This window comes from Pogoniulus pusillus, chromosome 26 (genome assembly GCF_015220805.1).
Source record: "Pogoniulus pusillus isolate bPogPus1 chromosome 26, bPogPus1.pri, whole genome shotgun sequence".
Taxonomy (NCBI): domain Eukaryota; kingdom Metazoa; phylum Chordata; class Aves; order Piciformes; family Lybiidae; genus Pogoniulus; species Pogoniulus pusillus.
Genome location: NC_087289.1, coordinates 13,971,225 through 13,983,529, shown reverse-complemented (window position 1 = coordinate 13,983,529; position 12,305 = coordinate 13,971,225). Strand labels below are relative to the sequence as shown.

Below are 12,305 nucleotides of genomic sequence, written 5' to 3'. Positions count from 1 at the left end.
CTCTCATTTGGGCTGTGCCCACTTTTATGCTGCTCTGGTTTCTGTGGCTGCCTCTGCTTTAACTCTAATCCAATCTAACCCTTTTTCCTCTAATCTCCTTGTTGTCTTTTTGACATCTCACCTCAGATCTCCAGATTTACCACGAGCTATGCGTGGGTTGATCTGGTCACTTCTGACAGGAGGGAAAGAGTGAGGGGGAAGGGAGGATGGGATTGGGTCTGGAGCCCTCCTGGGGACTCTGATTGTTTCTGGGAGGGGTATTGTGTTTCTGTACTACTTTTAACTTGTATATAGCTGTATATATTTGTGTATATCTGCTTGTATATTGTGCTAAGCTGTAAATATAGCTTCATTCCTTAGCTTCCAGCCATCTAAGTTTAGTCTGGGTGATTTTCTTAAGTGTGGAGGGGCAGGTAACTCCCAAACCATCACACTAGGAAACTCAGAGAACTACAGCAACTGCCTCCCTTTTATACTTTTAGCCATTAGTCTTAAAAAAAATACTAATCACAGGTAGCATGGTTTAATGCCCTTGATGCTCTTAGATTGATGGTTGGACTCAGTGCTCTCAGAGGTCTTTGCCAACTGAAACGATCCTGTGATTACAGGCTGTTTGTACTAGCAGTTATGAGAAGCACAATGAAACCAAAACCCAATACCACTTTTTATTCCCGATGTGGCAAAGTCAGCTCAAACTCTGCTTCAGTTATGGAAATAGCTAGCAAGGAAGTCAATTTCTGTCTTTTCTACTATATTGAACCTAAGAGAAGGACTCTCCAATAAACAAAAAATGAAAAAGAAGTTTATGATAGGAGAGAAAAGCACTGCATATGAATTTCATTTACGGCAAATGAGCTTTCAGGAAAGCTTCACATCACAAACCAGCCTTTTACTGCACAAGATCAAGACTCAAACACCGAAGTTCTGCCAAGCTCTGTTAGATTTAGAAGTTTCTCTACAGTCAAAACTCACAGAGAACTTACTTTTTCTTTGATCCTCTTCCAATAAAAATACTCCCTGTAAATCTGGAGACGAGATAGCCACTTATTCCAAGACGGCTGGCCAAAATATAGGCAGGGTTGTATTTCACAGAGTATTTCTTTAAAACAAACAAACAAATATTGGCAGTTCCCAAAGGATGAGAATTTTTACACAAAATCATTAACACAGAATCGTAGAATCAACCAGGTTGGAAGAGACCTCCAAGATCATCCACTCCAACCTATCACCCAGCCCTATCCAGTCAACCAGACCATGGCACTAAGTGCCTCATCCAGGCTTTTCTTGAACACCTCCAGGGACGGTGCCTCCACCACCTCCCTGGGCAGCCCATTCCAATGCCAATCACTCTCTCTGCCAACAACTTCCTCCTAACATCCAGCCTAGACCTACCTTGGCACAACTTGAGACTGTGTACCCTTGTTCTATTGCTGCTTGCCTGGCAGAAGAGCCCACCTGGCTACAGCCTCCCTTCAGGTAGTTGTAGACAGCAATGAGGTCTGCCCTGAGCCTCCTCTTCTCCAGGCTAAACAACCCCAGCTCTCTCAGCCTCTCCTCATAGGGTTTGTGTTCCAGGCCTCTCACCAGCTTTGCTGCCCTTCTCTGGACATGTTCCAGCACCTCAACATCTCTCTTGAATTGAGGGGCCCAGAACTGGACACAGTACTCAAGGTGTGGCCTGACCAGTGCTGAGTACAGGGGAAGAAAAACCTCCCTTGTCCTACTGGCCACACTGTTCCTGATGCAGGCCAGGATGCCATTGGCTCTCTTGGCCACCTGGGCACACTGCTGGCTCATCTTTAGCCTACTAACATTGATATATTTAGATCACAAAGTATATTTGATTTGATTAGAAAACCAGAAGCACTTACATGCTGATTCTGTATTAAAGGATCAAGCTGGGGCTCACAGGGAATATTGAAAACGACACGAATTCTGCCTTCTGTGACCACATCACGTGAATCTTGAACCTTGGAGAGGTACACAACACATGAAAAATGTTACTTAAAGCCAGCAGGCTTTGGCCACTAGACTTCATAGCCTACTACATCGACAGTTTTCCTCCACTAGGCACATAGGTGTTTTGAGATTCATTGTATTGCTTTGACCTGCACACTGCTTGTGCTAGTTTGAAGCAGGCTAGAATGTTTTGGTGATAGAAACTAGATCATAGACTGTGAAAGGAAAACAGTGGTGATGTCTGCTTCCCTCAGAGTCTTGCTGAGCAAGAAACGAAAACATTAGGTAACACTCTTGCCATTTTGTGGCAATCTGCTTTGGGCTTCTGACTGAGCTGCAGCTCCCTAACCTCACCTTCCACTCACTTTTGCTTCTTAACCTCTTGGCTGAACCTCTACTCTTCTTTAGGACTAGGGTACGGTTGAGAGGGGCAGGGGGAAGGTGCAGGGGTGGTTGAGAGCCCCTCCTGGGAACTCAGGTTTCTGGGAAGGGAACTGTGTTTATGTATTACCTTTACCTTGTCTATTTCTGTATATAACTGTATATATTGTAAATAGCTGCTTGTATATTGTGCTAGCTGTAAATAAATAGCTTCATTTATATTCCCAGAGCCAGCTGAGACTAGTTGGGTATTTCTAAAGTAGGGGGGGGCAGGGTACACCCAAACCATCACACTGCTGCGTCATAGATAAAAGTCAAAAAGCAGTAAAGCAAAGGAACCCACAACTGAAAGTGGTACAAAATAGAGGTTTTGCTGCATAACTTAAATTCAAGATTATTATGCTCCCTTTTTTCGTGTTACAACAGCAACAGTGATAACAAAAACAGCAAAGACCCTCCTTCTGTAACTAAACCAGCAGTGAATATTTGATTTAGAATTTTAACTAGCAAATAACTGCTACTGCCACATAACATCTTAGATTTTTAGGCTTGCAAATCAAGTAATCCAGGGGGGAAAAAAATCGATGGAATTATTTGAACTAACTTCACCCATGCAGCCATAGTAAGGAGATCCCAGCATAAAGGTTGTGCTTCCAGGAGGAAACAAGTCATCCAAAGTTCTGATGTTTGAAAAACGTGAGTCAAAGGCTTTGATATCCTATGTGAGAAAGACAAAATTGATAATGCTAATTATCATTTGGTTTCAGTAGAATAAGTTCACATAACTAGATGTTTACTCTAAGTCACAATCCAACTCAGGATTATGCTTATGTTCATCCAAGGCAATGAATTTAATGCCAATACTGTTACACAAGCAACTATGCTAACTTACAGGGCACCACCACCAAAATATCAGTGATGAAAAGGTTACAAAAGCCTTTTATTTCAGTAAGATCTCAAAACTATGCAAGAGGGTCCCAAATTTGTAATAAAATGCTTGTCTAAGCACATTTTAGTTTTTTATACGGTAAGTTGTTTGCTTTTGATCTTCTTATTTTTTCAAAGGAGCCTACATTTTATTTCTGTGCAACCTCCCCCACCCCAACAGGGTAAGAAGCTGTGTGCAAGAAGACAGTGAACTTCTGTACTTACCTTGACAACAGTTTGGTAAACAAAAGGAAGAGCTTGTTTTGACCACTGCTTCTCCAAATAGACTTCTCCATTTTGGTTTAGCTGATATCTGTTACCAGTGAGTAACTGAGCATATACAACTACTGATGTTTCATGAATAATTATTCCTTTTCTTCTCTGGTAGCTGAACACAAAGTGAAATAATTAGTTTTGATTACAATAAACAGAACTGAATCATAGAATCAACCAGGTTGGAAGAGACCTCCAAGATCATCCAGACCAACCTAGCACCCAGCCCTAGCCTAGACCATGGCACTAAGTGCCTCATCCAGGCTTTTCTTCAACACCTTCAGGGACAGTGACTCCACCACCTCCCTGGGCAGCCCATTCCAATGGCATGGTGGAATTAATTTGCTATTAGGGACAAAATAAAAGCTCTTATTAAAAGTATTCTAATAGTTTGCTTTCTGTTTTATAAAATTTAGCCAGAATAAACAACCTGATCAATTCCTTCTCCACTGCTGCACAGCTGTCACTGTGGTAACTTAAACACATATTACTTTCACAGTGGGGTTGAGGTAATTAAGGCAGTTAAAACAAAAGACAGATAATAAAACAGGAAGGTACTGTAACTCAGTTGAGTCCTGACAGACAACCAGACTCCAGAAGAGAAGGGCTATATCTAAATTTAATAATGCAAAGCTATTAAAGTTGTAACTTCATCTTGTATGACTCAGTTCTATACACCTCCTACAGCCTAGAACAGAAAATTGAGTGGGAGAGTAAATACTGCAACTCATTCTTTTGTAGCAGCATCTAACTTTAAATACCTAGGGGCTAACTCCACATAGTCTGACATTTCAGCAGAAGCTCTTTTGTGTTGTTGTTTTAAATCCCAGCAAACTCTTTTTAACATCAGCAGCTCTTCTCAGCTACTTAGGTTTGTAGTATAGGTACAGAACCCAGCTAAGCTTGTGAAATGCAAAGTTACACTTCAATTTTCCAAGTTACTTACTGCTCTGAAATGCCTTGAACTTCTTTTAACCACACACTTTGTTCCTTATCTCCAACATATGCCACTTTAGTTGGGGGCACTGAATTTCCCATGTAGAGCTTCTGTGTGCCATGAGGTTCTTCCAAATAAAACCTTGAGAATATTATCAGAGAATTACTAAATCACAGAATGCATTGGGTTGGAAGGGACCTTTAAAGGTCATCTAGTCCAGCTACTAATTTAACCATATAAAACTAACCCAGGCATAACCAATTTTGAGAAAAAGTTAAGACAGTTAGAAATTACTTGTTAAAGATGTGAAAAAGTTGCAGCATCATCTTCTCTACCCTTTCTACAACAGGCCACACAGTGTAGTTCATCATAGAATCAGAGTGGTTTGGTTGAGAAGGGACCTTGAAAGATCATCCAGCTCCAACTCCCTGCCACGGGCAGTGACACCTTCCACTAGACCACAGTGCTCAAGGCCCTGTCCAACCTGGCTTTGAACATCTCCAAGGAGGCATCCACAACCTCCCAGGGGAACCTGTTACAGTGTCTCACCACCCTCACTGTACAGAATTTCTTCCTAACATCCAGTCCCAACCTATGCTCTTCCAGCTTAAAGCCATTCTCTCTAGTTCTATCGCTCCAACCACATGTAAAATTCCTTCCCTAGCTCCCTGGAGCCTTCTCTTCTCCAGGCTGAGTAGCCCCAGCTCCATCAGCCTGTGCCCACAGAGGAGGTGCTCCAGCTCTCTGATCAATTCCGTGGCCTCCCGCTGGATCTGCTCCAGCACTTCAATGTCCTTGACCGAGGTGCTCCAGAACTGGACACAGGGCTCTAGACAAGGTCTCATAAGAGCAGAGCAGAATAGGACAATCATCTCCATCACCCTGCTGGTCACACTTCTTGTGATACAGCCCAGAGCACGGTTGGCTTTCTGGGCTGCAAACCCACACTGACAGCTTGTGCTGAGTTTTTCATCATTCTATTTATAATGACAAGTATCAGTGCAAGTGCTGACAGGAAGACTGTAAAGAAACATTCTCCTCTACGTTCTCTGTGGGGACTTCTGCACGTGCATTTTCCCCTCAAAGTTAAGAATGAGCTCTTGCAAACTTCCACATCTATAGCAGAATATTGAGGGGCTGGACTTTTACAGAGCTAACCAATCCTCAGGTCTGTGTTAAAGATTCCTCCACCAAGCAGCCTTTAGTACATGTGAACTGATTTGCTGTTTGCTAGTATTAGAAGAACAGCCAAAGTTCTGTACAGCCTGAAGGAGCTTATTTTGAACAGAACAAGATGACAACTCTCTATGAAATGCCTCTTACTTGGTTTCTCCATCTGACACAGCAACAACTCTGGCTTCTTCAAGGTGTGGCCAGTTAACAAAAACACGCTTTCCAAGTATCAAACTGGCAACATTTTCTACCAGCTGAAAAAAACAAACCCAAAACATCAAACACCAAGTCAATAAAAATCTTTTAGTATGCTAAACAATAAGTTTTTTCAAACTGGTTTTGCACTAAAAGCTACTCTAGTTAAGGCAAGTTTGGCTTCTAAAAGAAAAAAAAGGCTCATTTCAGCTTATTAGATTATAATACTGATACACATTACAGAGCCTACAACTGGAAGTGGAGAATCAGGTTTCATTTTGCAGCACAAAGGACCATATACAGAGTGTGTTTGTTTAGATGTAGCATATGTTAGTTGTACGGCCTGGGTTGATTTACATTTCTGGTACAGGCTTTCTATGTCCTTTTTTCATTAAATCACTAGGAATTCTGGGAGACAATAATCCAACTGACAACTTGAGATTAGTGACATGTTTGTAGCATACATTTTACAACTCATTGAAATAAACTGCACTTATAACCAGGACTTTGCCAACAGCTGCAGTTTTAAGTCTCACATTATGTTCTGTTTTTCCTATGAGTTTCTGTTAGTGGTTTTTGTTTTGCTGTTGTTTTGTTAGGAGCTGGATACTCACCTGTTCTTTTGAGTTATTATCAGCTATGATTTCTAACATCATGTTCTCTCCATGGCTGCTTTGCTGAAATACTTGCACACCACTTTTTTTAAGATAGAACTGGGTAAGAAGAAAACAGCACAAAAAAACTTACTCAAACTCTTACACAGTTATCTGTTAAATATCACTAAAAACGCTGAAAGAGTGAAATCTTTTACCTTATGTTTAATGTGCTTTAAAGTAGGAAATCCACAAAAATATAACACACTTTTGTTCATTTTAGTTATCTTATTGTGGGTTATGTCTACATGCCAAGCATCCAACGGTATCGTTTTGTACCTAAAAAAGAAGTTCAAAGTTGTATGACGTTTGCTCACACAGATCAACTTTCAGATGCAGAATCACAGAATCATTGGGGGTCTGACCTGGGGTCTGTGAGTTCAGATCTGCCTTAGAGCTAACAGGGTTAGCTGTTAGCTCATTACTCATTCAAACACTAATTGGCAAACCCTTTGTTTTTCCTCTAAGGTGGCAACTAATCTAAGTCACACGCAATCTATAAATAGGACTGCAAAGCCCCTTGCTAGTGCTGAAAATACTCATTCAGAAAGATGAAACTGCTTGCCACAGTATGTCCCAATCTCACAATTTTAAGTCATTCTTACTGTCAAATTCTAATCTTGCAGTGCTACATTCAGATATATCCATATAGTCATTCATCCTCACTCTTCATCAAGTGTAATCCTGCAACAGCCATTCCTCCTCTATTTTGCTCAAGTAGGACTACTGCTAAGGTGATGTTTCCATCCAATCTCCATCAAGTGTAATCCTGCAACAGCCATTCCTATTCTATTTTGCTGAAGTATGACTACTGCTAAGGTGATGTCTCCATCCAATCTCCATCAAGTGTAATCCTGCAACAGCCATTCCTATTCTATTTTGCCAGAGTAGGACTACTGCTAAGGTTATGTTTCCATCCAATCTTGAAACTTCAGTCTGTATTAAATAAAGCTAGCTACTTTCAGTGAGAGGAAAGTGAGAAACATAGTTGTGTTCCCCTCTGCTCTGGATCCAAATGCCTAGATTTTTAACAAATGGTCTGGAATCAGTGTGCTGATAAATCATCACACAGAGTTTAGTAATCCTTTAAGGGGTTCTTGCAAGCTTAGCAGTGTTTTGTGTTGTAACATTTGAAGAGAAAGGACAAATAATTTTACCATGTTTCTCCACAACAATTAACACCTAATTCAACCTTTCACATCTTTCAGTGTATATACTGGGGTGCTAGTTTGAAGCAAGCTGGAATACTTTGGCGAGAAGAATTAGATGACAGGCTGTGAAAAGGAAACAATGGTGAGGTCTACTTCACTCATAGGCTTGCTGAGATGTATAAAACCAAGAACATAAATATAGATAAGAGAGTTCTGTATTTCTATGATTCTGTGAAATACAGATAACAGAGTTGCTCTCTGGCTGCCTGCTCTTCTCTCTAGCCTGATGTCTGTGTAACTAATCCATCTGCTTCCTAACTCCCCTGGCCAATCCTCAAAACTCACCTTGAACATAAGGCAAAGTCTGGGGTAAGGTAGAGGGGTGGAAAGGAGGTGGAAGGGTGGTTGGGAGCCCCTGCTGAGGACTCTGGTTTCTGGGAGGGCTGTTGCATTTCCATATTACTTTTTAACTCGCCTGTTTCTGTCTATAGCTGCAGATATTGCAAATACCTGCTTGGATATTGTGCTAAGCTGTAAATAGAAAGCTTCATTCTTATTTCCAGCTCGGCTGAGTCTAGTCTGGGTGATTTCATAAGAGTGTAGGGGGGGTGGGTAACACCCAAACCATCACAATTGGCATACACAAGCTGTGCTTAAAATGCTAATACACTTTTCCATCTACTTGTAGTCTCCAACGGTTATGCTGGTGTTACCTTGTACGACATCTTTCTATAGCAGGGAATTTCTCTGGCCATGGGGACATGTACTGAAACTCTGCATCTCTGTCATACCAGTACATTAAGCAAGGACTGTGAGTATTTCTCCGTTTCTCCTCTTCTTTTAGGCACTTATTGCAGGATTCCATGGCCTGCAGCAGTCGTTTCTAGGTTATAGAGAAATCAGCACATGGTTACAAAAACGAGCACAGAAAGCTCTACGCTGGGAAAGGAGACAGCCACGCTTTTCTGGTTAATATGCTGTACAGGGTTAACCCTCCTGGGGGAATGAGCTTGAACCTGACCCCAGGTGGGTCTGACCCCTCCCCAGGGGTGGGTCTGAACACTATCAGGTAATGGTCATGGAATCATGAAATCAACCAGATTGGAAGAGACCTCCAGGATCATCCAGTCCAACCTAGCACCCAGCCCTAGCCAGTCAACTAGACCATGGCACTAAGTGCCTCATCCAGGCTTTGCTTCAACACTTCCAGGGATGGTGACTCCACCACCTCCCTGGGCAGCCCATTCCAATGCCAATCACTCCCTCTGCCAACAACTTCCTCCTAACATCCAGCCTTGAAAAACTTCAAAGCCTTATAGGTCACTCAAATAGCAGCCACTGTCTTTTGGGGCAAGACTAAATGCTGTCAGCACTTCAGTCCAAACTATGTGAACAGGTGATAGGCATCTACTCTTTGATGTGCTCACATTTCATCTGCTAAAAGGTATTACAAAGTATGTAGCACTGTTACCTTATACACAAAAGGGAAATTTTAGTACTTGTCTCTGATAATGTTTTACAGTTTTAGATGTAGTTAGAAGGCTTCCAACAGTTGCTAGTGTTCATATGAAGAGATGTTCCATACAAGTCATAGAATGATTTGGGTTGGAAAAGACCTTAAGGATTGCCTAGTTCTAAACCCTCACCATGGACAGGGACACCTTCCACTAGAGCAGATTGGTCAAGCTGCTCTCCATCCAGCCCTTGCTGAACACCCCCTAGGAGGGGGCATCCACAGCATCCCTGGGCAACCCATTCCTCGTCACCCTCACTGTAAAGAATGTCTTCTAAAATCCATGCTAAATCTACCCTATTCCAGATTAAAGCCATTCTCTTTGTCCTAACACAAACCCTTCTAAAAAGTCCACCCTCAGCTTTCTTGTAGACCCCTTCAGGTACTGAAAGGTCACCATAAAGTCTGCTCACAGCCTTCTCAAGGATGGACAGCCCCAACTCTCCTAAACTGTTGCCTCAGGGGAGGCGCTCCACAACCTTCTGATCATCTTTGTGGCCTCCTCTGGACCTGGTCCAACCCAAATGACTGAGTTGGAGGTTTTTTGGTAAAGTGTTTCTCAGACATTCCATATTTTTATATATATGTAGGAATAACCTTCCTTCATAAAGAATCTACAACTAAGTATTTGAATAGCTGCATGAACAAATCACAGAAAGTCCACATCCCTTACTTAAGACTTCTGCTTGAGGCTAACTTTGCCGACAGTAGCTTAATCTAGCCTTATTCTCCAGGCAGCAAACACTTATGTTTTCCTGTAGCCTTATCAAGTGTTATTTTAAACTCCCATTTAATTGCATGTTTAAATGTTGATAAGTTAAGAAGTTTAGCAGTTTTGTTGTGAAGCTTTTAGAGACATCACATGTTGAAAGAACTTACCTCATCGATAAACGGAATTAGCACTACAGCTTCCCATTCTTGCTGCTTTCCATTTAGGTCAGTTTTAAAATCCAGTGGATAATATTCTATAATAGGAGAATCTTGACTAATCATCAAATGCTATGAAAATACAATAGAAGAATTAAGCAATATCAGATATAATTTAGAAATAATTCTAGGAAGAGACAGAGGTTGGCATTAAAATCAGTTCACAGAATAGATCATAGAATCAACCAAGTTGGAAGAGACCTCCAAGATCATCCAGTCCAACCTAGCACCCAGCCCTAGCCAATCAACTAAACCATGGCACTAAGTGCCTCATCCAAACTTTTCTTCAACACCTCCAGGGACTGCGACTCCACCACCTCCCTGGGCAGCCCATTCCAATGCCAATCACTCTCTCTGACAACAACTTCCTCCTAACATCCAGCTTGTACTTCCCCCGGCACAACTTAAGACTGTGTCCCCTTGTTCTATTGGTGGTTGCCTGAGAGAAGAGACCAACCCCACCTGGCTACAGCCTCCCTTCATTGCTGCAGACAGCAATGAGGTCTGCCCTGAGCCTCTTCTTCTGCAGGCTTCACACCCCCAGCTCCCTCAGCCTCTCCTCACAGGCCCCTCACCAGCTTTGTTGCTCTCCTCTGGACACATTCCAGTACCTCAACATCTCTCTTGAATTGAGAAGCCCAGAACTGGACACAGCACTCAAGGTGTGGCCTGAGCAGTGCTGAATACAGAGGAAAAATAACCTCCCTCGTCTTACTGGCCACACTGTTCCTGATGCAGGCCAGGATGCCATTGGCTCTCTTGGCTACCTGGGCACACTGCTGGCTCATCTTCAGCCTACTATCTATCAGTACTCCCAGGTCGCGTTCTTCTCGGCTGCTCTCAGCCACTCTGTCCCCAGCCTGTAGCACTGCTTGGGGTTGTTGTGGCCAAAGTGCAGAACCTTGCACTTGGCCTTGTTAAATCTCATCCCATTGGCCTCTGCTCACCCATCCAGCCTGTCTAGGTCCCTCTGCAGGGCTCTCCAGTTCGAGGCTGAACAGGAATTCAACATTTATCATGTAACTGTCGTAGTTTTAGACTGTAAAATCTTGTATTTATTACTAACTTCACAGTGTCCTGTGACAGTAGAAATATTTAACCATACACTTAAAATGTAGAGATAGAATATAACTAAGAGGACATGCAAAAATACCAAAAAGAGAGTTTCTTCAAAATAAAGCAGACAACCAGTAGGCAACAGGTAAATGTAATTTAATTCTAACCCCTACCTGGTAGCATTTAGGTAGCAGATCTTTGCTAGCGGCTGGAAGCACAGCAAGAAGCTGTTCAAATGGCATGAAAGGTTTCCCCAGTTCAAATTTGATTTTGAGTTCACTGATGTTGCGAATATCTGACAGATAAGGTGCATAATGATAAGGATAGTACCTGCAGGGAAGAAAGCCTCTTCTTTAGATGCTTAATGATAGCACAGCAGTGTTCACAAACCAGAAACAAGCAGAACTATATTAGATGTTCCCTGCATACAAGGTAGAAATATTGACTGATCTACAGCAATTTGTCAGTTCTTACCAGCTCCATGACTGAACTCCATGGTAGTAATAATGCAAAATCCACTGTATTGCTTGGACATAGCATTCAGCTTGATCAGCCAAGAAGTCACTTAAAAGGAAAAGGAAAAATATGTACTAATTTTTACTGGTATGTAAAAACCACTTGGACCTTGTACATAGGAATAAAGATGAAGCATTTGGGGAACCCAGTAAGGCCAGGGGTTTTTAGATTCATTTAATGCTAAACGATTTTTGCTCTCTTGTCCTCAAAATACTTGTTACAGAAACCTTACAGCTCCTTCTTGCATTAGGCAAAAGCATCACTGCTGTGGTACACTGCCATGTGTCCTTGGCTTTTGACATGGATGAGTACTCTGTCTTGTATCAGACATGTCCAAAGACCTGTCTTTGGTGTTTAAAGAAGAAAGAAAAAAAGACTTACTCAGAAACTACTTCTACACCCATTTTGGTCATGTAGTAAGTTCTTTTATATTGCCTAAATTCAGTTTCAAACATATCATCATCTTCTGGCTCATCTTCCAATACAGCTGAAAAAGCATTCACATAAAAACAAAGAATAAAAGTTAACATTTTGACTTAATGCCTTAATTTAATTTCTCAAGTCACACTTTCAATTGCTCACACCTTCTTTGCACTGAAAACAGCAGGAAACAATCCAGCAAAATCTCTATGCAAAGAAATTCT

General features: G+C 41.8%; 1 protein-coding gene across 8 annotated transcripts in view; it reads right to left on the bottom strand.

The window, feature by feature from the left end:
• XRN1 (5'-3' exoribonuclease 1) overlaps window positions 1-12,305 on the bottom strand; it is a 50,980-nt gene that overhangs the window by 24,868 nt on the left and 13,807 nt on the right. For all 8 annotated transcript variants that reach the window (XM_064165116.1, XM_064165117.1, XM_064165121.1 and 5 more), the window contains 13 exons: window positions 12,043-12,148; window positions 11,620-11,709; window positions 11,319-11,475; window positions 10,042-10,161; window positions 8,363-8,532; window positions 6,657-6,777; window positions 6,460-6,558; window positions 5,801-5,904; window positions 4,487-4,618; window positions 3,493-3,655; window positions 2,945-3,058; window positions 1,872-1,970; window positions 984-1,099 (listed from right to left, as the gene is read on the bottom strand). In XM_064165116.1, coding sequence (XP_064021186.1) covers window positions 984-1,099; window positions 1,872-1,970; window positions 2,945-3,058; window positions 3,493-3,655; window positions 4,487-4,618; window positions 5,801-5,904; window positions 6,460-6,558; window positions 6,657-6,777; window positions 8,363-8,532; window positions 10,042-10,161; window positions 11,319-11,475; window positions 11,620-11,709; window positions 12,043-12,148 — 1,591 coding nt within the window. The remainder of the gene's footprint in view (window positions 1-983; window positions 1,100-1,871; window positions 1,971-2,944; window positions 3,059-3,492; window positions 3,656-4,486; window positions 4,619-5,800; window positions 5,905-6,459; window positions 6,559-6,656; window positions 6,778-8,362; window positions 8,533-10,041; window positions 10,162-11,318; window positions 11,476-11,619; window positions 11,710-12,042; window positions 12,149-12,305) is intronic.